Raw genomic sequence first — 22149 nt, forward strand, 5'->3', positions numbered from 1 at the left:
AATTGGGCGTCTGTCAATAAAGTGAATGCAATAATAAGAAAACGTAGAATCAATGCGAGAAAATCTAACATATCCCGGGTCTGTCTTCAGAATCAAGGTGCAGAATCACCGTGTTTCATGCCGGTGGGGGTCTTCGATAGTTTGTCGAACAGGTGCCTGCTTCATTGGCTCGTCGTTGAGTGAAGAGCCGCCTAGTGAAATCATTTCAAATGCAGTGCAGGACAGAGATGAAAGAAAAATATAAAAACTCACACAAAGCATTTTGAGTGACTTAAATATATTTTTTTTTACAAAAACAAATATTCCTCCAATGGAAAATCAACAGATATTCAATACTGCCATCCAAACTGGTTTTGTTCATAGGTATATCATATATTTGATTGAATTCTTCATTGTTGCTCATTTATGTGGGTAGTAAAACTTTAAAAAATGATTTTGAAAAAAAAAGCAATACAAATGCAAAGGTTAGATAAAGATATAATTTACACCTTTAGTACCCACACAAGGCATACCTAATAGATAAAAAGAAAAAAACATACACAATGTGTATACAATTAAAAGTAGCACAAATATTTGAAAGGAAGAAATTACAACTTACAAATGACTTATATAAATAAGCAATGATGTTTTCATGACACTTCCATAAAAAGTATCAGGAGGCCCTAATGAAGAACTAGTGCCAGTAACAACAGTCTCTGTGTCCTTCAGCAATATATCGATCTTCTACAATTTAATTCACGGAGCCTTAACGTGGTCTTCAACTACATGTACAATGTAGCTCAACGTTTTTGAAAAACACACCTGTGACGTGTCAGCAAAGTGCTCTATAATGTATGTTGTCATCACCTGCTTCTACTAAAGACGGCACACTTCTTACACTCACAAATCAGCCTTCTCCTTTGGTTTTTCATGGTGAATATTACAACAAATGCCAAATGTCAAACAACACTTTTTGAATCTCACTATGACTGGAATAGGAGCACATGCGCTCAGTGGCTATTGCAGGATTTTCATTCCCCTTCTTCAGGTACAATTAGGCCTCCTCAAAGGAGTCCAGATTGTGACTCTTTCTGTTGAAGCTTGAGAATCAATTCAAGTACGTTCATCTGCATTGTCAGCTCCTGAAATAACACAGAAATTAGTAAGGACATGTGTTGCCATCTGCTGGGCATTTGTCTGCACCACAAAGATCCCGTTTTCGGTACTCCCCTACCCGTTGTGGTGTTAGTACGCATTTAAACCACAGTGAGTTGGACAGGTGGAAGCGTTCACCTGAGGATTAGTGGTGATAAAAAATCCAGGGACTCCCGCTTTCTCCAAGGTGTTCTGCTGGTCTATTACTTTTTGGTCCATTTCTGCTACAATCTTCTTATCCATCATTTTTTGTTCCTCTCGCACGCGCATCTCCAGAGACTGATGAAAGCAACACACAACTATTAGTACACCAAAAAGGACCTTGCGACAATCATAGTGATCACAGGGGTTGAGATTTCTGCGGCTTACCTCTTGCTCCGCTTGTTGGTTGGATTTCAGAAGTGCAAGATTGTGAGACTTGCACGACTGCACGGCATCTTTGTGCTTCCGCGCGAGATCTTGTTTGAGTGCTGCACAGAAGAGTAATAACCAGTCAAACATCTCGATTCGGAGCTGCAGTTAAAAGGCATTCCTGCTTTGAACGTCCATTTCCCCAAAAAGGAGGGCAGAGCACCAACCCTGGTGTTCGCAGTGCAGCTTTTGCCTCTGGTTGTACAGGTTCTTCTCGGTGAGATGTTGAATATCAAGGAGTCCTTGCACGATCTCGTACACCGTCCCGTCGATGAGTGCCAGGGCCAAGTCACCCAGCGTGCTGTAGGACAGGCGCTGCTGGAAGGAGCTAATCAGAGAAACAACACCACCACCCCCCCACCCAAAATAAATAAACATACCACAAACAATCATCATGACCATTGGTGGATGCACCTGAGTGACCGTTCATTTGATTCCCATGAAGGAAGGTTTGACTTGAGAGTGAGGAACCGCTACCTTGGCAAATCTTTGACCAGGGTCTGCAGCTCAGATAACAAGTAGTAGTGCCTTTCTTGGTGTTTGGTGGAGTCGCCGTCGGGGACTTCGGGATAAACATCCATCTCCTTAACTGCAAAGAGCAACACGTTGAGACGAGCTAACGTCAGCTGCATTTAATCCCTCCGTGTTTAAACAGTTTTAAAATACTGACCTGCATCTGAGGACAATAACGGCGATTAATCCAACCTGACTGGAGGGAAGTGTGATTGTTTTGTTTGCAGTGGGTTTAAGGACCCCGAGTGGCTGTCCGTCAATACGCCTGTCTGCAATGGAGCGTGCAGCAGCGCCACGTGTCCGCCAGGTGGCGCATTTTATAAGAGAAGGGGAGCTCCGGAGAACATGATTTACCAGGCTTTCGCCATACGTTTACGGGCATTTTAAATTAACACACACACACACACACACACACACACACACACACACACACACACACACACACACACACACACACACACACACACAAAAGAGGCAATAACGTAAATTAAAAACACACAGTGAGCAATGTCAAATATGACAACGAATAATGTATTGCGCTCTTGTGATTGTGCGTATTACAAATCGGACGTTTGTGACGGGTTCATCCATTTGGCTCGTGTGACAGAAGAGCAGATATAAGACTGACACACCGCACTGGAGACCCGCCGTGTTCCACGCGCTGGACCCACTGGGCTGCACGCGCGCTACTGGTGGGCTGTGCGGCGGCGTCACGCGACTGAAGGTGGCGTGAAATGAAGAAAACTCACGTGCGGAGGGAAAGAGCACTATTTATAAGAGCGTGTGGGAACAGGAGAAACTGGATTAATAGCGTCCTCGAATAAAATGGCCAAAAACACCTCTCTTTATTTTCGAATTGTCGAGGGCAGGAACCTCCCGGCCAAAGACGTGTAAGTAATGACTGAACGGCATGTGTTTCTGTCTGGTGTCCTGTGGATAATACAGCCTTCTCGCGGATTATTATGTTCATCAGCTTGATTCGATCGGAGAACAGTCAACCTAGATTTGAAACACCAATTTCTGCCACGATGTGTCCAGGGAATTAACGTTATGTTAATTGAGGATTTTCTTCTTCTTATTTTCATCTGAAGCTCTGGGACCAGTGATCCATACTGCATTGTAAAAGTTGACAATGAAGTTGTGGCCAGGTGAGTGGTCACTGATTATAAATGAAGATCTGCGATATACTGTATGTGCATGGGAGGTGTATTCTAATAGATAGCCAAAGAAAGTATATTGCCCACAACTTAAGTCATCATCTGTCATCACAATTGGAACATTTGCATTTCGCAACTCTGCACAAGTAAACTAGAACGATCGGGGTGGTGGTGCCCACAGCACGGCTCGTCCTATGCAGAGAACCCGATACTGGCCTTTAAAACAACGCATGTAACCATGGAGAGGGTGCATCAATTATTGCAGTAAGCTCCTGGTGTAACCAAGGAGAATGCTGGGAGCTTGTTCAGAGGTGTTCCTTAGTTTGATTGGGACACGTACAAATTATTTCATACAAATAAATAAAAGGCTATTTTTAATTGCAACTATAGTATGGTGTGATATTTCCAGGTGGTGCAATTTGACACCAATCCAGATTTCCTGTGTTAAAGAACAAACATGGTTTGACTACAATGGCTGTTGTTCCATCTGGCATGTTACAGAAAACAGCACAACTATTTAGTGCAGATCATCACTAATTAAATGATAGTTTGACTTGTCAACTGACTCCTCGGGTGGGATGTTAATGGACGATGCGTTTGGGAAATAGTGGGTACAGCACAGTCTGTAAAACAGGTTGATTTAGTACAGTTTCAATTTTCCCAAAGAAAGAGTATTCTTTTAAATCCTTTGAAACCCATCAACAGTATGCTCTATGTTTGCTATTTAGACACTGAAATATAGATTTCTGTAAATACCTCTCCGTCAATGATAAACAGTGTTTCTGTAAAATAATTTTCGTTTGGATGGTCTGATATTGGCAAAGTAGTGGTTTAAATAATAATACCTGACCAGACATTCAGTGCCAACTTTCTGTTTTTGTGGCTATGGACAGATTTAGGTTCTATACACAGCCCTACGTCTTCCATAAGTCATACTGCGGTTAATTACAAATTCAGCCTCCTACCATTGTCCAACTGGTCTCTATTCTTGCATACGTACATTCATGTCAAGTGTTTCTGCATGAGGTCTGAAAAGCACACGTGTGAAACCTCTGTTTTCAGGACTGCAACAGTGTGGAAGAACCTCAGTCCTTTCTGGGGTGAAGAGTACACACTGCACCTCCCGATGGGGTTCCATTCACTCTCCTTTCATGTCATGGACGAAGACACAATCGGGTAACAGTGTCACACGTAGCCGTATCAAAACGATTCCATGTACAACCGCTTGCTCTTGACCGGGTTTGCCATGTGATTTACTGTCTTTGAAGCCTTGACCGTTTGCCTAACTTGCCTGATGAATGAGTCGACTTGGACTTTGAAATGTTTTGGGGGGATAAACAAACACCATCGGGCAAATGGTCGCAAGGATTGAGTGATTAGTGTTTTGTTTTCTCCTCTTCTGGTGACCACTCGGATCAGTCCGTCTTCAAATTCACCTCCTTTAACTCCACCAAGATAAACAACTTTGATAGCATTTTAAGTAGCTTCCATTTGACAATATCTCCTGTTATCGGTCCTTCTTTCTACAGTCACGATGATGTTATCGGAAAGATAACTCTGAGCAAGGAAGCCATCGGATCTCAAGCTAAAGGTATGAGTGAACCAATCTGTACCAGGATGGGTGCGAAGTCAAAGGTTAAAAACACACGGCTTCCCACGACCGAAGGTCTAAGTGATGGAGGTGGGAGTGGGGGGGTGAGAGACGGGCCTTTTTTAGACGCAGACTCTGGGAATGTTTCTCTGTGCTCTCTCGCACATTTCATGTAAGTCGCTTACATTTATTTAAGAATCAAGTTCAACTGTGCAAACTCGCGGGCGGTGAAATTATCATTCACGTAGCTGCACGTGGTATTGCGACAACTAAGCGTGTGCTTGTCTGCATGAACTGAGTTATTTTTCATTGTGCATTACAAACCATCCTTTTGCCTGCAGCACTGTGAAATGAGGTGAACAACCAAAGCATTTCAAATGGCTTCAAACCATTTTAATGTGTCGTCTCCCAGAAAAATGAGTCACAGTTTTTTCCTCCACATGCACCCGGAGTCAGACATACGGCATTTTTAAATATCATACGTGGAGATGAACTTACAGTTTTATCAGACCGCTCAGTGTTTGACAGAAATGTTGGCTGCATACCGACGCGTCTATCCCCAGAGCCACCTGGCGGGTCCTTCACTCGTGTGATTCACTTCTACACGGAGATACACTGAGTCAGATAGTGACAGAAATGTTCTCCCAGTCTGTCCATGACATTGGACCGTTGCTTATGTTTGTGTAATAATAAAACAGAATACAATTGAATATGATATGTCTGACAAAACAGTATCACATGATTTACCTGCATGCCTTCACCTACTCGACAGCATTACAGACTGGTTTGAAAAAATGCTATTACTCAAAAGCAAAAAGCACAATGTCTATAAGCATTCTATAAAGCATTCTTCTCTCTTAATGTTCGATGCTTGAGTTTAGCGTTGTTTTAATGAACCGTGTCTCTACGGTCAGGTCTGGACAGCTGGCTGAACCTGACGAGGGTCGACCCTGATGAAGAAGTCCAGGGAGAAATCCATCTGAGCCTGCAGCTACTGAAAGATACAGAGAAGATCAGCCTGCGATGTCAAGTTATTGAGGCCAGGTAACATCGCTGTGTGCTTTAAGCTCTGCATCTGCCACTGCAGTGAGGGAAAACACATTCTCATTCAGAGGTAACAGAGAACAGCAACTACATTTACTACCTACCCCTCTCAAGCCTGCTACTCTAACGGCAGGTTTACTCTGGAAGCATGTGTCAATGTAGTCGCAAAAATACCACATATCTATATAGATTTAAAAAAATTCTACTGATCATTGATCAGAAGATACTTCGCTGTAGCTGAAAACCTGGCAATACCACCAGTGCTTCTGTGCCAAAATCTAATCAGCATCAACCCGCCCGCCTCCACACTCTTCTCCTGAGTCATACTGCCACCATCGCACCACTCACTGCCCCATCTGTGCATCCCAGGCTACAATCTCTCCCTCTCAGGCTGGGCACTAATGAGCATGTCAGTCAGAGCTTGACACTCTGTTATTTAAACATGCTCAGATGAGTGTGAACCAAGTTGGGTGGAATAAGGTTGAGTGTAAAAGTCATAGATGTTTTTCTTTGCTAATACGAGTTGAGCTTTTGAGATGTTTTGATCAGCTCTGCTGTCTGTCTCTGCTGTTTGTTCTGGTGATGCCTACAGAGACTTGGCTCCAAGAGATATTTCTGGAACCTCTGATCCTTTCACAAGAGTTATTTTCAACAACCACAGTGCGGAGACCTCGGTGAGCTCCATCTGTGTGCACGTGTTTCTGGGCTGCCATATATATATATATATATATATATATATATATATATATATATATATATATATATATATATATATATATATATATATATATATATATATATATATGTTCTGCTGTTGTAGTTGATGGCTGTTTGGTTGTCCGTCACTTTATTTCATTTATTTCGGTGTACACATGTAAGGCTTTAGGAGCTGCTAACACCCCGACCGTGGGTTTTAGATTATCAAGAAGACTCGTTTTCCTCACTGGGTGGAGACCCTGGAGCTGGAGTTAGATCCAGAGGAGCTGAGGGAGGAGGGAACTGTCACTGTGGAGGTCTGGGACTGGGACATGGTGGGAAAGAATGACTTTCTGGGAAAGGTAAGGATGCAAGAATGATGTAGTATGGCATGTTTTTATACAATTCATGGTCTAATCACAACATCATATGATTCATTTGGAACCACCATAATCTGCATACAGTTAAAAGTGCTTTTTCCCGTCTGATACTGTATCCTTGTTTATTCTTTCTTTCCACAGGTGGAAATCCCTTTTGCTTGTTTGCACAAGACACCTCCGTTGGAGGGCTGGTTTCGCTTGCTTCCCTTGGGGAACGATGAGGTTGATGCTGGGTGAGGATTATGGCTGCGCTTCTTGACTCTGTGTGTTTGCATAATTAAGACAAGCCTTTTGGAATTTGTTTCCTTCCTTGCATTTAAATGACCTTTCACAGGTGTATCACCAGATTTCTAACAGCATCGGTTCTTTGAGATAATTTTTGAACAGAAAAAAAGCTGAGTGAACTACCAAAAGATAGAGTTACAAAGAGGTTCAAAATGACATTAGAGCTAAAAGGCAACATAAGAGGTTTGAAGTGCTGAGTTAGATATCATCTTTCACCAAAGAATAAGAAAAAAACAGTGATTCTCTACAGACAAAATCTGTTAAACTACCTCTTGACCGCAAGGACACCTCAATATTGTTTTTTAGAAATCTCTGGTTATAAAACTCTGAAAGGCTCAAGGAGTCACTGTGTTTCTGTGGTATTTTCCTTCTTTGCCAGTGGCAAGCTGGGAGCACTGCGTCTAAAGGTGCGCTTGGTGGAGGATCGCATCTTGCCGTCTGTGTACTATCAGCCTCTTATTCACCTTCTGGTGGAGTCCGTCATCTCCCCCACAGAGGTCAGGATCGCTGTTGTTATTTTAGTAGTGGATTTGCATTTGACTCACTGTGTTCTGGAAACAGGAAGACCACCGTGTTCGTGTTGGCAGTGATTCATGACCCGAGGTCTCCTCTCCCCAGGTGGAGGATAGCAGTGCTCTGACCATGCTGGAGGAGGTCAACACGGTTGAGAGCCGACAGGATGTGGCCATGACTCTGGTGAAGATCTACCTGGGCCAGGGCCTGGTGGTGCCCTTCCTGGATTACCTCAACACGCGGGAGGTCAACCACACCGGTAGGATTAAAGGGACAACATCAAAACTGTTTGAAATGTTGGATCATTGCCTGTCCAAACCTTTGACTAGTGAAGCGGTTTTAATGCGCAGAGATATAACTTTGATAATGTCAGCGTGTAACAATTGTGATTTACATAACAGACACACATCTCTATTTGTCAGCATTTGTATTAGTCAGATAAACCTTCTGAGGGATGCTTCTATTTAAACGGTGATATGACATCAAGGTCTCTGAACATTTGTGTTCTATGCGTGGGCAGCTCAAGACCGACAAAAGACGGCACTACGTCTTCTACCCCGATTCCAATTATTTACTCACCCTCTGTTCTCTTCATGGCTTCTCTGTTGTCTGTATTAGTCATGTTTTTGCTTCCACACAACATCCCCCCCTGTAAATAGAGTTGTGCTCTTGTCGACGGGTTTGGTTGGTGTAGTTTGAGATAATAAGCATAGTGCCTATGTTACCATGACAACTCCACATGATCCGAACAGTAACTGCTCGGTCAGGAATAGATGTCGCTAGCAGCCAGACATTAAAATTGAACGCAGGGGTAAAGAAAACAAAACAATTTCTGTACACATTTCTCCACATGTTCTGTCCTTCCAAACTAAAATACTTGACCTGGCAACCAAGTCCTGTCAGTGTGGATGTTTTTGTATCTCCACCTTGAAGGACTTAAGTGCAGCAAGTTGCAGCGTGGTAGGTCTTCGGTCTCAGGTGGAACTGGTTGCTCTGCCAGGCGTGTTGTGGTTCACGATCAGCAGTTTTGTTATTCACTTATTTATATCAAAAGCACTTTGGAGATTAAATTCTCTTATAATTTTACGAAAGCCTAATCCATCTCTCTTCTGTTTTGCTCTCATAGCTGATCCAAACACTTTATTTCGCTCCAACTCCCTTGCCTCCAAGGCCATGGAACAGTTCATGAAGGTGCATTGACGTATATGTTGTTTTATTAGATCATTAATTGTAAATTATTGATTTTCTCTCGCTCCTGTGAATCCTAGATGAAAATAAGATGTATTCAACATACGGTGTTCTTTTACTGCCAGGCTGTTGGCATGCTCTATCTCCACGAGGTGCTGAAGCCCATCATTAACCGCATCTTCGATGAGAAGAAGTATATTGAGCTGGACCCATGTAAGATTGATCTAAACCGTACAAGGTAAAACTAAGCATGCTTTTTCTTTTTTTTCTCGCCTAAAAATGTACCAAATCTACTTTAGGTGCTTGTCCAAATTGCCACAAATGATAAGTGGGGGTTGTGGGTGCATGTGCGTAGTTCACAATCTGTGTTTCAAAAGGGTCAAATGGAAAAAGCAGCCACAGGAGATTGCCCACTTCCTTTACACTTCACCCCAGAGAGGGAGACATCAATGTGAGAAAATGAAAAAAAAAGAAAAGGAATGTGTAAAGGGGGAAGGCTGTTGCTTGGCAACAGCTATGAGCCCCCTGAGATGTCCATCGAGGATCTATTGCGCTGTCGGTCTGCAGTAGATTTGCCTGGCGTCCACTTCTTTGTTGTTGTCTATACATCTCTTCAGACATCTTCAATTCAGCTCTCAAACGAGTGCCTTGCTCTCACATGTAATGACATAATCAGGAACAGAGAGGGTTATCAGTTTTATAGTAAGAGGCATTGTAGACAATATTTTAGAGTAATCACTACACAAAATGGCTGGAGATTTATCTTAGGACAGTGTATACTCTATTGTTCCTGACACAGTGATTCAGGCATTTACTCTATCTATTCTCGTCTGGGAAGACGAATCTCATTTAAAAGTGCAGTGTCAGAGGCAGAGGTGCGGGACAGCAGCGTGGAGATGCTGCAGAGCTACTTAACCACCATCATCGAATCAATCGTGGGCTCAGTCGATCAGTGTCCTCCTGTCATGAGAGTGGCCTTCAAACAGCTACACAAGAGAGTAGAGGAGCAATTTGCTGAACCCGAGCATGAGGTCCGTCTGAGCAAAACACACAAGAAAAAACAGCAACATTTTCTAATGATAAATTGTCTTATTTCTGTGTTACCACTACAGCTGTTGATATCATTTTTACAGGATGTAAAGTATCTGGCCATCAGTGGCTTCTTTTTCCTGCGTTTTTTCGCTCCTGCAATCCTCACACCTAAACTGTTCCAGCTGAGGGATCAGCACGCGGATACACGTACCAGCAGAACGCTGCTGCTGCTGGCCAAGGTACGATTCACAATGCAGACAAACGTGCACACGATGTGATGACAAACCTAATCCAGACATTACACACTTAACAGGATGCAAGGTCACATGCTGTCTGACAACCTTTACGAATTTTAATTTGCAAGTCTTTGCAAGATGTAAAGCAGGAATGTAGGATGTTTAGACTATGTGTGCAGGCAGCAGTGCTTTTGAATGCAATAGTGTACAATAACAGCAGGTTAGTGTTGAATTATTCCTTGCTTTTCACGCTGTAAGGTAATTCTGTAAAGTCAGCGCAATCTGTCTAAAGTAACTTTTGGTTTTGTATCATTACACAAAGTACTGTTCCTATACCTATAAGTGTAGGTTCCCTTTTTGTAAAACACTGTTATTATGTCCTGGAGGGTGGAATTCATTTATTTTGAAGAACTAGAAATTAGTGGCAACTCCAGATCCTACCCATCTTATCTCCCAGTGGATTACTTTACTTTACCAACTCCAGCAAGTGTGTAGTAGTGTCATACCATTGTTTGCCACAAAGCGTTAACAATATACCCACGTAAATACCCTTATTCATGTGGAAATGGGTAAAATAAAAAAATTTAAAAAGCTAATAAAATCCCTTTTGACTATCAATAAAGATACCTGTTAGATAACACAGCTCACTTGGGATTTTTGAAAGAAAGGGTCTGTCATAAACTATCACAAACCCTATCAACAAACGCTATCATAATCGCCCTCGATATCATTGGAAACGGGTGTCATTTTAGAAGAAAAGTGAAAACTTGTTGTCCCCCGTGTGGGTTCCGCGTTTGCTGTCCATGGTGCTGAAGTGCTGTTGCCATGGGTCCTCTACAGAGAAAGAGAACATGCTATTTTTACCTCTGTGTGTGCCACGACCAAACTGCGGTTCAAAGCCGAGCATCAGAGAGGGGTGTGGAGAGGGGCTTCCTCTTCGCCCTATGACAGGTGTGGGCTGGACAAAGGGCCTCCCAGCATGCTTGGCCTCAGGGACCCCTTTTTGATCTCTGACTTTGAGACGTGCAGTCACTCACACTGAGTTCTGTCGGGTACTGGGGGATTTGATGCGTGCTGAGGAGGCGAACGTCGAGCGTGAACCGTGTCTCTACGTTCCCCAGGCATTGCAGAGCGTCGGGAACTTGGGCCTCCAGCTGGGTCACGGAAAGGAGCAGTGGATGGCGCCTCTTCATCCCATCATCCTCCGCAGTGTGGCTTCTGTCAAAGACTTCCTGGACAAGTTGATTGACATAGATCATGACATTGGTAAGGATGACAATGGCGAACAAACACCCTCAAAAGAAGGTCGCGCTATTGGGCTAATCAGCCACAGGCCGGCTGTTAGTGGGCAGCTGACATCAGGATGAAGCAAAAACAATACTGTAGTGGTGAAATATTTATGACTATAAATAAATGACATAATTAATGAGCGGGCGGGGAGCTGAAGTGATACACGCTACACTGGTTACCCAACGTGTTCTGGGCTGCGTTCTTACTGTGTCAGAAAGGTTGTTGTTGTGAAACTTCTTCCCCCTGTGATATATCATGTTTCAGGCGCCTCCCGCACACCACACCTACTCTTTTCACTTCAAGGCCACATTGACATTTAATGCCACTCAGGTGGATTTGTTGGATAGAAAACGGGGACTTGTTGTGCTTCTTTGAAGCTGTCCTTTATGGGGGTGATGACGAAGGCTGAGGTACCGGCAAAGTAAAATGAAAGAAGACTTAAACAAGCTAAAACATGTGCCTTGCAAATTGTTCCCTTTCGTCTCCTTTTAAAAACCACTGAAATGTCCTTTCACAGTGTCCGAGGTGCCACAGAGGGCTGTATTCATGCCGTCAGTCACAGTTAAAGAGGGTTACCTCAACAAACACAAGGCAGAGGGACCACAGCTGCTATCCCGCTTTGCCTTTAAGAAACGCTACTTCTGGTTGACCAGCGAGACACTGTCCTACGCCAAGACGCCTGATTGGCAGGTTAGTACTGAACCAGTAGGTTAAAGCTCTATACTGTACAGTATGTACATACAAATGTATAATCTACTTTACAGGCCATTTCCACAACCACCCATTGTTTCAAGTTTGTATCTTTTTGCTATTTAGATTAGCACTTTTCTTGAATATGTCTTTAACTGTGACATCTGGACCAAAACACGAGTGAAATCTGCCAGATAAATGCCTTTTTTATTTCTCTTGTCTTGTATACAAGCCAAAAATAAATAGGTTTACAATGAGTCAAAGTCACGTTAAAGTGAATCATCCATTATAAGCAGCTGATATGCCCCATAATGAGAAATTAATTAGCGTGTCTACATTTGCAAACCGGCTCATAGAAAGAGGAAACATTTCAGTCATTCCCCACTCGCTTTACTGTATTCATGTTGATCTCCTTGTGAGGACATCATTAGTAATATTACCATGTGGAGAGAGAGAAAGAGAGCGAGAGCCCAGTAAAAAGCTCTCTCTTTGAGCCAGTCTCGGCTTTGTGTGACTGGAATAAAGGCGAGGGGTAATTGTAGGTTGTGGATATTCATGCTAACATTGCAAATCAGATTGCAGACAATGTGCCGGCCCCTTTCCTCAATTTTGGAGCACTCCAGTCTCAGTGAAGCGAGCTCCCACTGGAAGTGGCTGATTTACACTTTAAAGTGGCCTTCCCTGCGATGCCGATTTCATCTTCGCTTCGTCCCGGTCTCACACGGATCACCCTGATCTAAGATCTAAGCCTAACGTGTGCAAAGAATCTCTGTACAAGACACCGCTCCATTAATCTGCTCTGTGATCAAATGTTATCTCACTTAAGCCTAAGTGCAAACGCCTAAGGCAAGAGACTGATCCATCCTTACCAGCCCGCATGATTGTGTTAATTGGTGCTGTGGGTTGTTGCTGAATTGTTGCAGGTGCGCTCCTCAATCCCTATTCTTTGTGTGTGTGCCGTGGAGAGGGTGGATGAAAATGCCTTTCAGCAGCAGAATGTAATGCAGGTCATCACCCAGGACAACGATGGACAGCTGCACACCATGTACATCCAGTGCAAGGTGCTTGGGTACCGACACCACTTAGTCACCAACTAAGTTCTTGACCTTTTTCAGTCTGCTGCGAAAATTGTTTTATTGACATTTAACATACAGACAAGTCAAACTGCAATATCATTTATCAATTATTCTTTCTAACTCCAGCCTGTTTACATATTTTCATACTGATCCACAGTAACATGCGCTGTCCCTATAAATTAAACAAATTGATAAATACATATTTAATATACAATTTATTGTATTAATTCTAACAAAATTAAGTGATCTCTGTTGTATAGCAGTGTTTTTCCTGCATTTATTTCAGAATGACTTTAATAGACCACAAAATGGTGTAATGGTTGATGGTATATTTGTGCAGAATGTTAATGAGCTGAACCAGTGGCTGTCAGCAATCAGAAAAGTCAGCATCTACAATGAGCGCATGCTGCCCTCTTTCCACCCGGGGGCTCATCGCAGTGGCAAATGGACCTGCTGCTTGCAGGTGGACCGTGCTGGTAATCCTGCTTTCATTGCTTCTTATAGCTGCACAAACGTTGAAATCCATCTATTGAGACTCAGGATGTAAATTAACTCGGTAAACAACTTTTAAATCACACCTACAACTCACATTCACTCTTGTTCAACTTGAATGGCTCCAAATGTAGTGATCTGTGTTTAATTATTAAACCCTTAACCTTAATTTGTAGCTACTGTTTTCGTTGCATCAGTGGAGAACAACCTATGAGAATCCTATCGCAGTTTTATCTGACCAATTACACGTAGTGACTGTCTGAAAGCAACGTCTGATTATTTTTAGGCTATTGAATGAGTTTGTACAGTCTTGAGCAAAATAAATCTTTCTTGTTCACCTGTGTGAGGTTGAGAAGCGGAGCGCCGCTGTTCAATAAAAGGCTGGCTCTCAGTTACAGGCTGCAGTAGAACGCACTCAGCTGTGACACTGGGGGACTGGAGCGACCCGCTGGATCCCGACGTAGAAACACAGACCATCTACAAGCAGCTTCTCCAGGGCAGAGACAAACTTAGGTCAGTGGAGGAAACCGTGTGCAATCGTCACCGGGTAGGATGCAGTTCATTTACTGCACACTAGAGGTCAATGCTGCAACACGGGAACACACAAAAGCACTATGGGAGAACAACCATTGTTTATGAGATTCATATTTCTGATTCATATTGCAGGAAAAAATACGTAGAGATCCCAGACGCTGATCAGACATCCAGCAATACAGAACCAAACACTGACAGTGTTCTCTCAGGTGAGCCTGTGGACGCATTTAAACTGTAAATCTCCTACATGCTGCAAGTACAGCATGTTTGACAATGAGGATAGACTGCGGTGTTGTCATCATTATCCTCCATTTGGGTTGGATAGCACTTATATACCTTTTTATATACACCTCCTGCCTCACAGACGGTGCCGAATGCTACGACGCGCTGATGAAGCCAGGTCAGAGCGTTGCTGCTCGGCTGCTGGCGGTGATAGAGGATCTGGAGCAGGCCCACGCCACCTTCCAGCGCAGAGAAAAAGAGGACGGCACAAGTGTTATTCTGAATCCCTAGGCTCGCCATGGACTCGGATCCCGTTACCAAATCCTGTAAAACGCTGATGGAATCCCGCCGCTTTGAATCTTTTGTATCCTCTGAGTGCCACCAACTTCAACAGCGCCCGGGGAGAGATTAGGATCCTTGACAACAAAGAGGGGCTTTAAAGCATGATTTGACTTTACATCTTTTATGTAGATAACAAGCAATCTCTTGCATGGCCTGCATTGACTTGTTGTGAAAAGAAGCTTTTATATTTTGAGATACTGTACAGGAATTCAGTCAAGGGGCACACATTTTTATACAAAACGCTTGTTGTAGTGTAATCTACAGTGCCTGAAGGTGTTTTGATATTGCTTTTATCAATGTTTTGCTTTTAATTGAGGCAATTTATCGCCGTGATCACGTTGTAGCAGTGACGTTAACGTTATAGGTCATAGCACCATGACATGTTGAAAGTACCAGTGCACATGCCACAGTAGAACGCTGCCTGTACAATGAGCTAAATAATATTCATTTTTCTTGTTGCTTTGGTCTCTTTATACAAAACAATGTGCTTTTGTTCGGTGCTATGACCAGTTCACTTAAACGTTTGGTTTTGGATGTAATTTGCATATTTAAATAGTCCTAGCATTTGATTGCAGCCATTCCTAAAGTCATAATGGTAATATTTTATGTTCATACATCAATAGAACTAACAATCATGTGAGATGTCCCCATTTGATAAGTTTACAGTGTCTTCAGATTTTGGTGCCACAGTACTCACAAGGACATAGGATGTTAGAGCGGCCAAATTTGTTTTTAATTTCCCATAAAGCACTTCAACAGAGAAGGTAAGTGAGTGGAAGAGAGATCAGATCTGTGATTTCCCAAATACTCTCGATAGGCCGTCCTTCCTGTGGCAGCGGTTTCCATTACAAGCTTCTGTGGACTCTGACTTCTCTTTGAGAGAACAAACTGTGGATATTTATGAGTGGTGTAGTCACCCTTCCTGCCTGTTAAAGGCAACACTTGGTACACATGCCAGACATGACAATCAATTTTCTAAATTTGTCAGATGTTACTTGCGGACTTGATCTTCCCTGAATAAGGGCTCTTATTCTGAGAAAAAAGAAAAACACTACTGCTTGTACTTTATTTTGCAAATACACCTCAATGGTTTGTGTCAAGTGGATTGTTAATTTTGTTTCTTAATGCGGAGCTGAAGATTAACAAGTTAAACTTTTCTTCTCTATTGTCCAAGTTTAACTTCAGATAAAAGTAACGCTACGTCGATGAGCTAGCTTGCTAACGCTACTCTGTCCCTCTTGCTAACGTGCTAGCTGGCTACGCAGCACGCGGCATGGTGTCTCGCGTGCTTGTCAGCAACTAAGGCCGTACATTAAAAACAAGTATTTATTAGGCTTGATTAAGCGTGTGAACATGCGTTCATATGCGGGAACAAATGCAAGATGATAATAAACGGATGACATTGGCTACTGATCAAATTCAGGCTGGGAGATGGCTAATGGCCAAAATATTCTATCATGACAGAGCATGTTTTCTGGTAAATGAATGGTGTACATTAAATAACGGCTTATATAAATAATATATTAGGTGTAAATTAAATATTTGACAAAAGTAATTTCTGATATAATTGACTTAAGTGCAAAATAAACATGCCTGCTCAAAAATATAGAGAAAATATATTGATTCAGGTTGAACAGATTTTTTTGGAAATTAGTTACCTTTTTACTATAATGTTTATTATTAACTTTTAAAATGTTGAACTAGTAAATCTATAGCAACACACTTAACCTATTTGGTAAAAAGATGTTTGTTTTTTCCCCAAGTGGACAACGGAAGTAGCTAAGGAGTGAGCCATCTGAAATAGTATTTGGTTGTTGTTTTACCACTGTACAGCACTTATTTCAAATTCTGTTGTTTTTCAATGTGCTCCATAAATAAATTGAAACTGAGCCATCTGGATCCCTTCTCATCTCTGTTGAGAGTTGCACATTCACAGTACTGACGGAGCAGCAAAGGATCAGAGCTGAAGTGACTGCAACATTTTAAATATTTAAATAGTTTTAGTGGTGATTTACACTTTTACCTATTTAATTGCATTGATTGAATTGCTAACTTACAATAATTATAACAATTTGCTTTTGGGCACATTTATAAATGCATTTTGGACATTTAAATTCCTCAACCACTTATCTGACCAGCAAAGTAAAGAAATATGCATAACATTGAAACCTGAATGACTTGTTATCTATAATATACAGGTACTATATACAACCATGACCTTGTTTACATTGTATAGCCAAAGCCAATTGTATGATATTATCACGACTATTTAATAGGGTGCAGAGTCAAAGATCACCGTTATATTTTATTATCTTTTACAAAAATATCATTAGACAGGTAGTATGTTGTACCAATATGAGGTTTACACATATGGTATAGAATGCAATGAAAGAGAAATATCATATTATACTGGGTCAAAAAAAAGTGGTTTAAGTCATAGAACAATTTACCATCAAATGTCATCAGTTCTAAATCTATATATAATCAAGTATATATATATATATATATATATATATATATATATTGGTCCAGTTTTTCATTTTCTTTCTCCACATTATAACGTTGGGGTTCAGACTATAAAATTGAAGTGGTCCAAAACTGCCTTCTGAAATGACGCCTTTGCTTCCAGCTGTCTCATTAGGCATGAGCCATGGGAGGAAGTAGGGAGAAGAATGAAACTTTAACTGTTGGATAACTGCCCGACGAAAAAAGGGGGTTTTAATTGGCGCGCTGATCCTGCTCAGACCTCATTGAAAGGCCTCCCTTATATGCACCAATCACAGCACACAACAACACACAGATACGGAAAATAAGCGTAATGCAGATTTCCTGCAAATGAAGAACTATTTCTGCTGCACTGCGCAGCTCCAGCAAAGCTCCATTATATCCACATTATGAGCAGTACGGCAGGGAATAACGAGGGGGGAGCCAAGATGACAAAAGGTCAAACAAACTACCCCAGTCCAGGGCACATTTATTTTTCCACGAGATATACACAAACATGCAACAAGGTCATCACAATTCAATAAAGACCGATAGATTAAGAAGCCCTTTATAGGTTAATCAATGTCGCTCTATCCTGCTTTTAGTTCTTCCGTTTCTCTTTATGAATCATTTTCAATAGCAAATATGTAGAGACGGCTTAAGAGAAGTGAAACCACAAAAGATATGCTTTGACAATGTCAATTAAAATGGGTACTTCAGATGTGAAACTATCTGGTGTTTTACATGTGGCCATAGCAGTGAGGAGTGGAGCCAAACGCTTCCTCATCCCCATAAATCAAACACAAGAGGAACACACCTTTCTAGCTAACTGCTGTAAGAAGCGAAACCACAGTGCTAAACCACCAGAAGGTGATATCTCTAAAGAAACGAATATGTTTCATACGCACAAAGCAAATAAATGCTTACGAAGGCAAATCATAGTCAAAATATGTCAACGCATGCGATCCACACGTCCACCTTGGATGTGATATGCCGCCAATGCAAAGAGAAGCATGTCAAATAATTCCATTTGGTGATACGATGGTGACTGCGTACGCCTGCCCACGAGTGACAGGTCTCGGTTTCGAGAGCAATCAGAGGAAAGGTTTGCAAAAGTAAGTTGATCGTGCATGTTATTTGTGCAGATTTTGACTTTGATTTGCTTTCATATATGCATTGTCAATAAACTCTCTCACAGTTTGGTTAAGATGCACCTCTCGGAGAACATTACTGGATCTTTGAAAGGACATGAACCTAATATTTGTTTGAGATGCACTCAGCCCACGTTCACTTACACCCTCAGAGACAAACAGATAAAAGCACAGTATATTCACATCAAAATGTTAAGGTATCATTTAGAAGCAGAAGTACAGTTTTCAGTTGATTCTATAAGAGAGTACAACCGCATAACTCATACGTTAGGATTTCAATTGATTTCACCCTTTATTCTACTTCTAATGAAATGAAAAGTAGCATGGTGTGAATCTTAATAAGAATTATACAGCAATGTTGTGTAATATTTCCTTTAGAGACAATCATTATTAAAAACAAGAACATCAAAAATATATGTTTTCTAGTACACAGAATGTGACTTTTAGGATTGCAACCCCTTTGTTTAGCATCCATGAGGTACAGAAGGCACCCCACAAAGAAAACATCCATTGTCATCGAAAACAAAAGTAAATGCCTTCTTGCTACACATAAATCATGTATTACATCATAAAAATAGTAAATTGCATATACGCCGTCTCTCTCAATCAGACCAATACCATACCAGGTTTTATTCATTAATCCCATTGAAGTCTGTACACACCTGAAAAGTCTTAAGGGCCTGTAATCATTCACACTACAAGGCCAACGCACGGAAAGCAAAAGTCAAAGAAGCAAACATTTGGATTCCTCTGATTAATTACATTTCTCTCAACATGGAAAAGAATTCCCTGATAGGTTGGAAGCATTCTCTCTTGCTGTCCCGTATTATAAAGGGAGTCAAAAACTGTGAAGGAGAACTTGAGATGAAACAGGCCAAAAATATTTCTTGCTGGGTCAGAAATCACACTTACAACTAATTTTGGTAATTTTTTGGAGGCCTGTGCAGGTGCTAAGAGGTTGAAGTTTAACGCGGAGAAGTAATTGAAAGGCCCTGAAAATATATTTAGAATTCATGGGAATGAAGTTGCACTAAAGTACACTTTGCTGAGTGTCTGATCACAAAACCAAGCACACACCTACAACAAAATCTCATCTCAATAAAATAATCATTAAACATTTTAAACTATTGGTTTTCAGGGATTTTTTCAAAAGGTCAATTGCATCTGTTTCCCCAGTTAACTTAAAACAAACATAAACAAATAGCTTCTGTTAAACCCCGGCGTGCGGTTCTCACCATCAAACTGAACCGAGAATGCTGACTGCATCAATTCCCATGTTCTGGACAGCTAGAAAAAAGAGAAGTGGCCCATTTGGGGGGGAACGGACATCTTCATGCTGCTAAAGCTCCCCCACCAATAACAAAGACACATTTACCGTATTTATCGGAGTCCCGTGGGCCCCATTGGGGATCGACTACACAGATTCTACACAAAGGTAACGAGAGCAGCATTCGCTAAGACTACTTGTAATATAAGACGTCCATAACATGTCGTACATATTTCAACTGTCCCTGACATACTGACAAATTCATCTTTGCCAGATTGTATGTACCCATGTGCCTGTGTATAGATATGGGGGCCATACTTATCTTTACAGTCCATATATATAGAAGAGTATAAAAATCAATAAAACTTACACCACCGACTCAAATTGAGCTTCAATTTAAAGATATATCACATCTGCAAATGTATACCATTAGGTATTTTTTTCAAAGCGCTGCAAGCCGGTTTATAAACATTAATTAACATTGAAAAAAAAAAAAGACAGATTTTTTTGTGGTGAGACTGATTAAACCAAACCTTTGCCTCAAAGGGATATGGAAGACTACGATTCACTCCAAGCTCACAGCTGGGTGCCAACACAATAAACCTTACATCAACACGCCACACTCATTAAAATTCATCAGATTTATTAAAATGGAGAATTATGCGGCACCGAGTTATCTTTTATCTCAGAGCGTGGAAACAGCACAAGACCTCCTCCAAGGCCCTTAAAACATCTCACCCCATGGGCGTTTCAGGAGGGGAAAATTCCAAGGGAACTACTTACTCGAACAAGGTTGCCTGAATGAAGGGCTCTGATCGTGCCGGAGGACCTGGAGGAACGTGGGGCTTCACATCTGGCTCGGCACCAACAACTGGGCTCATAAGACGTCTCCCAGCTCATTACACAAGCAGTGGAGACAAGAAGAAAACAAGTCCACAAGGCGTCTGGATCTCTGGCAGGAGCCCAACGTGGATCTCCAAGGCAGAGCTGTTGGTGTTTGAAAGAGAAACGTTCAGCTTTTCTCCTGAAGGACCTCAAACCAGCATGTTATTGCAACACAGCCGCACACATTCGACCCTAGTGTGAGGTTAAAATGATGGATTGTGTAGATGCCTGGCTTAGCCTCCAACAGGGGGAGAAATAATGCAGGCTTTCTCTTCACAGAGGTCGGCGTCATCGGTGTGTCAACTCAACAAATTAGTATAATTAACCTTGGAGGCCAGCAAATTCCTCTGCACAAACTCAGCCTCACAGAGACCGGTAACTAGCATAAAACTGACAGGTCAGATGCTTGTTTCATTTATTTCATGTCTCTTCTCACACAGTTCTCAAGATTAAAAACATACAATTTACGTTTATTAGCAAACACTAATATTTCATGCCTTCATTTGTCTTAAATCTATTTTTCGCACTACAGCACACACTTCCATTATAGAGGACTGACCTAAAATCTCACAGGTGTAAAATGTTAGATTTTCCCTTAAAGCTTAGCAGACACTTCAGCAAAAAAGCTAAAATCCTCTCCTTCAAAGCCCAAAACCAATCTATTACGAGAGAAAAGGGGGAACGCAAATAAATAATTCACTTGGATTAATCAAAATGCTGTAATTCTATTAATTTCTCCTCAAAATATCCAGCAAGAAACCTGGCCCATTACCAGCAGGCAGATAGTTGCCCGACCGTCATTATGCAGCGTTAGTCTGGGCCATGCATTCTGGAGAACAGCGTTTACAAACACGGGCCCATTTACAAATATGAGCCCTCATCAAGTGCAGCGGAACAGCTTCGGTTTGAATTAAAAAGGGATTAAATACAATTTACCAAGACAGAGATGCGCACCCCCCCCAGTCTTTTTATTCTTCAACCCTCTGAAAAAATTTGGCAAGAACAGAGCATGCTCAAGGCATGGAATCAAGAGGCAGCAGGGGGGCGAGGGAGGGGGGGGTGCCTTATGTTATACAAAACAAAATATTGACCATAACCACGTCATTTCATTTGCTTCGGCTGCTCGTGTGCCACCACCTCCGCAAGCTGTTTCCGTCTGTGGGGGGAGTAAAGAGTTGTCGGCTACTTGTAGGCCCGTCATGCAGGCGTCCTGTTCTGTCCACGATGGGTCGGGTTCCCCCTACACGTTGTCCTGACCGACCCCCTGGGCGGAGAGCTCCGTTAGGACGTTGTCCAAGTAGTTGGAGTCGGGGTAGCCGTGGCCGGTCAGATTGGATCCGAATTCTGTCTTGTGGTGGATCTCGTTCCACACCACAGTGTCCGACTCGCCCGTGGTGCTGGACGTGCCGATGGTGAAGATGAGGCGTCTGTCCCAGGCCATGATCAGCAGCTTCAGCACCTGGACAAACAAAAGCGTAATAATACTTCTATACTTAATACTATTCTACTCACTGAACGTGGTTAGCTTTTCCTGTT

At 42.0% G+C, this 22149-nt stretch overlaps 3 protein-coding genes across 7 annotated transcripts in view; 1 reads left to right on the forward strand and 2 right to left on the reverse strand.

The window, feature by feature from the left end:
* Nucleotides 1–260: 260 nt before the first annotated feature.
* dgcr6 (DiGeorge syndrome critical region gene 6) lies at nucleotides 261–2402 on the reverse strand. Its single transcript, XM_040196685.2, has 6 exons — nucleotides 2216–2402; nucleotides 2023–2134; nucleotides 1713–1873; nucleotides 1504–1604; nucleotides 1273–1413; nucleotides 261–1121 (listed from the first exon to the last, which is right to left on the reverse strand). Exons 2-6 carry the CDS (start codon nucleotides 2124–2126, stop codon nucleotides 1044–1046), a joined length of 585 nt encoding a protein of 194 aa, XP_040052619.1. The 5' UTR covers nucleotides 2127–2134; nucleotides 2216–2402; the 3' UTR covers nucleotides 261–1043.
* A 117-nt stretch (nucleotides 2403–2519) lies between these two features.
* Nucleotides 2520–16725, forward strand: rasal1a (RAS protein activator like 1a (GAP1 like)). 3 transcript variants are annotated; one of them, XR_013452004.1, is made up of 21 exons: nucleotides 2520–2948; nucleotides 3150–3206; nucleotides 4278–4391; nucleotides 4745–4806; nucleotides 5721–5850; nucleotides 6443–6524; nucleotides 6768–6908; nucleotides 7068–7159; nucleotides 7591–7708; nucleotides 7830–7983; nucleotides 8851–8915; nucleotides 9038–9150; nucleotides 9751–9943; nucleotides 10046–10183; nucleotides 11302–11446; nucleotides 11988–12160; nucleotides 13084–13229; nucleotides 13577–13712; nucleotides 14121–14241; nucleotides 14395–14471; nucleotides 14627–16725. XR_013452004.1 is itself a non-coding variant. In XM_040196680.2 (21 exons), exons 1-21 carry the CDS (start codon nucleotides 2884–2886, stop codon nucleotides 14773–14775), a joined length of 2463 nt encoding a protein of 820 aa, XP_040052614.1. In that variant the 5' UTR covers nucleotides 2520–2883; the 3' UTR covers nucleotides 14776–16725. The 3 variants fall into 3 exon arrangements, 2 of the variants coding, with proteins under 2 accessions (XP_040052614.1, XP_077943001.1); XM_040196680.2 differs by having other exon boundaries at nucleotides 13084–13221; XM_078086875.1 differs by having other exon boundaries at nucleotides 13126–13221.
* A 1045-nt stretch (nucleotides 16726–17770) lies between these two features.
* Nucleotides 17771–22149, reverse strand: part of dtx1 (deltex 1, E3 ubiquitin ligase) — a 30798-nt gene continuing 26419 nt past the window's right edge. For all 3 annotated transcript variants that reach the window (XM_040195608.2, XM_040195603.2, XM_078086877.1), the window contains one exon: nucleotides 17771–22072. In XM_040195608.2, coding sequence (XP_040051542.2) covers nucleotides 21854–22072 — 219 coding nt within the window. In that variant the 3' untranslated portion in view covers nucleotides 17771–21853. The remainder of the gene's footprint in view (nucleotides 22073–22149) is intronic.

The sequence above is a fragment of the Gasterosteus aculeatus genome, chromosome 13 (assembly GCF_964276395.1).
Source record: "Gasterosteus aculeatus chromosome 13, fGasAcu3.hap1.1, whole genome shotgun sequence".
Classification (NCBI taxonomy): Eukaryota; Metazoa; Chordata; class Actinopteri; order Perciformes; family Gasterosteidae; genus Gasterosteus; species Gasterosteus aculeatus.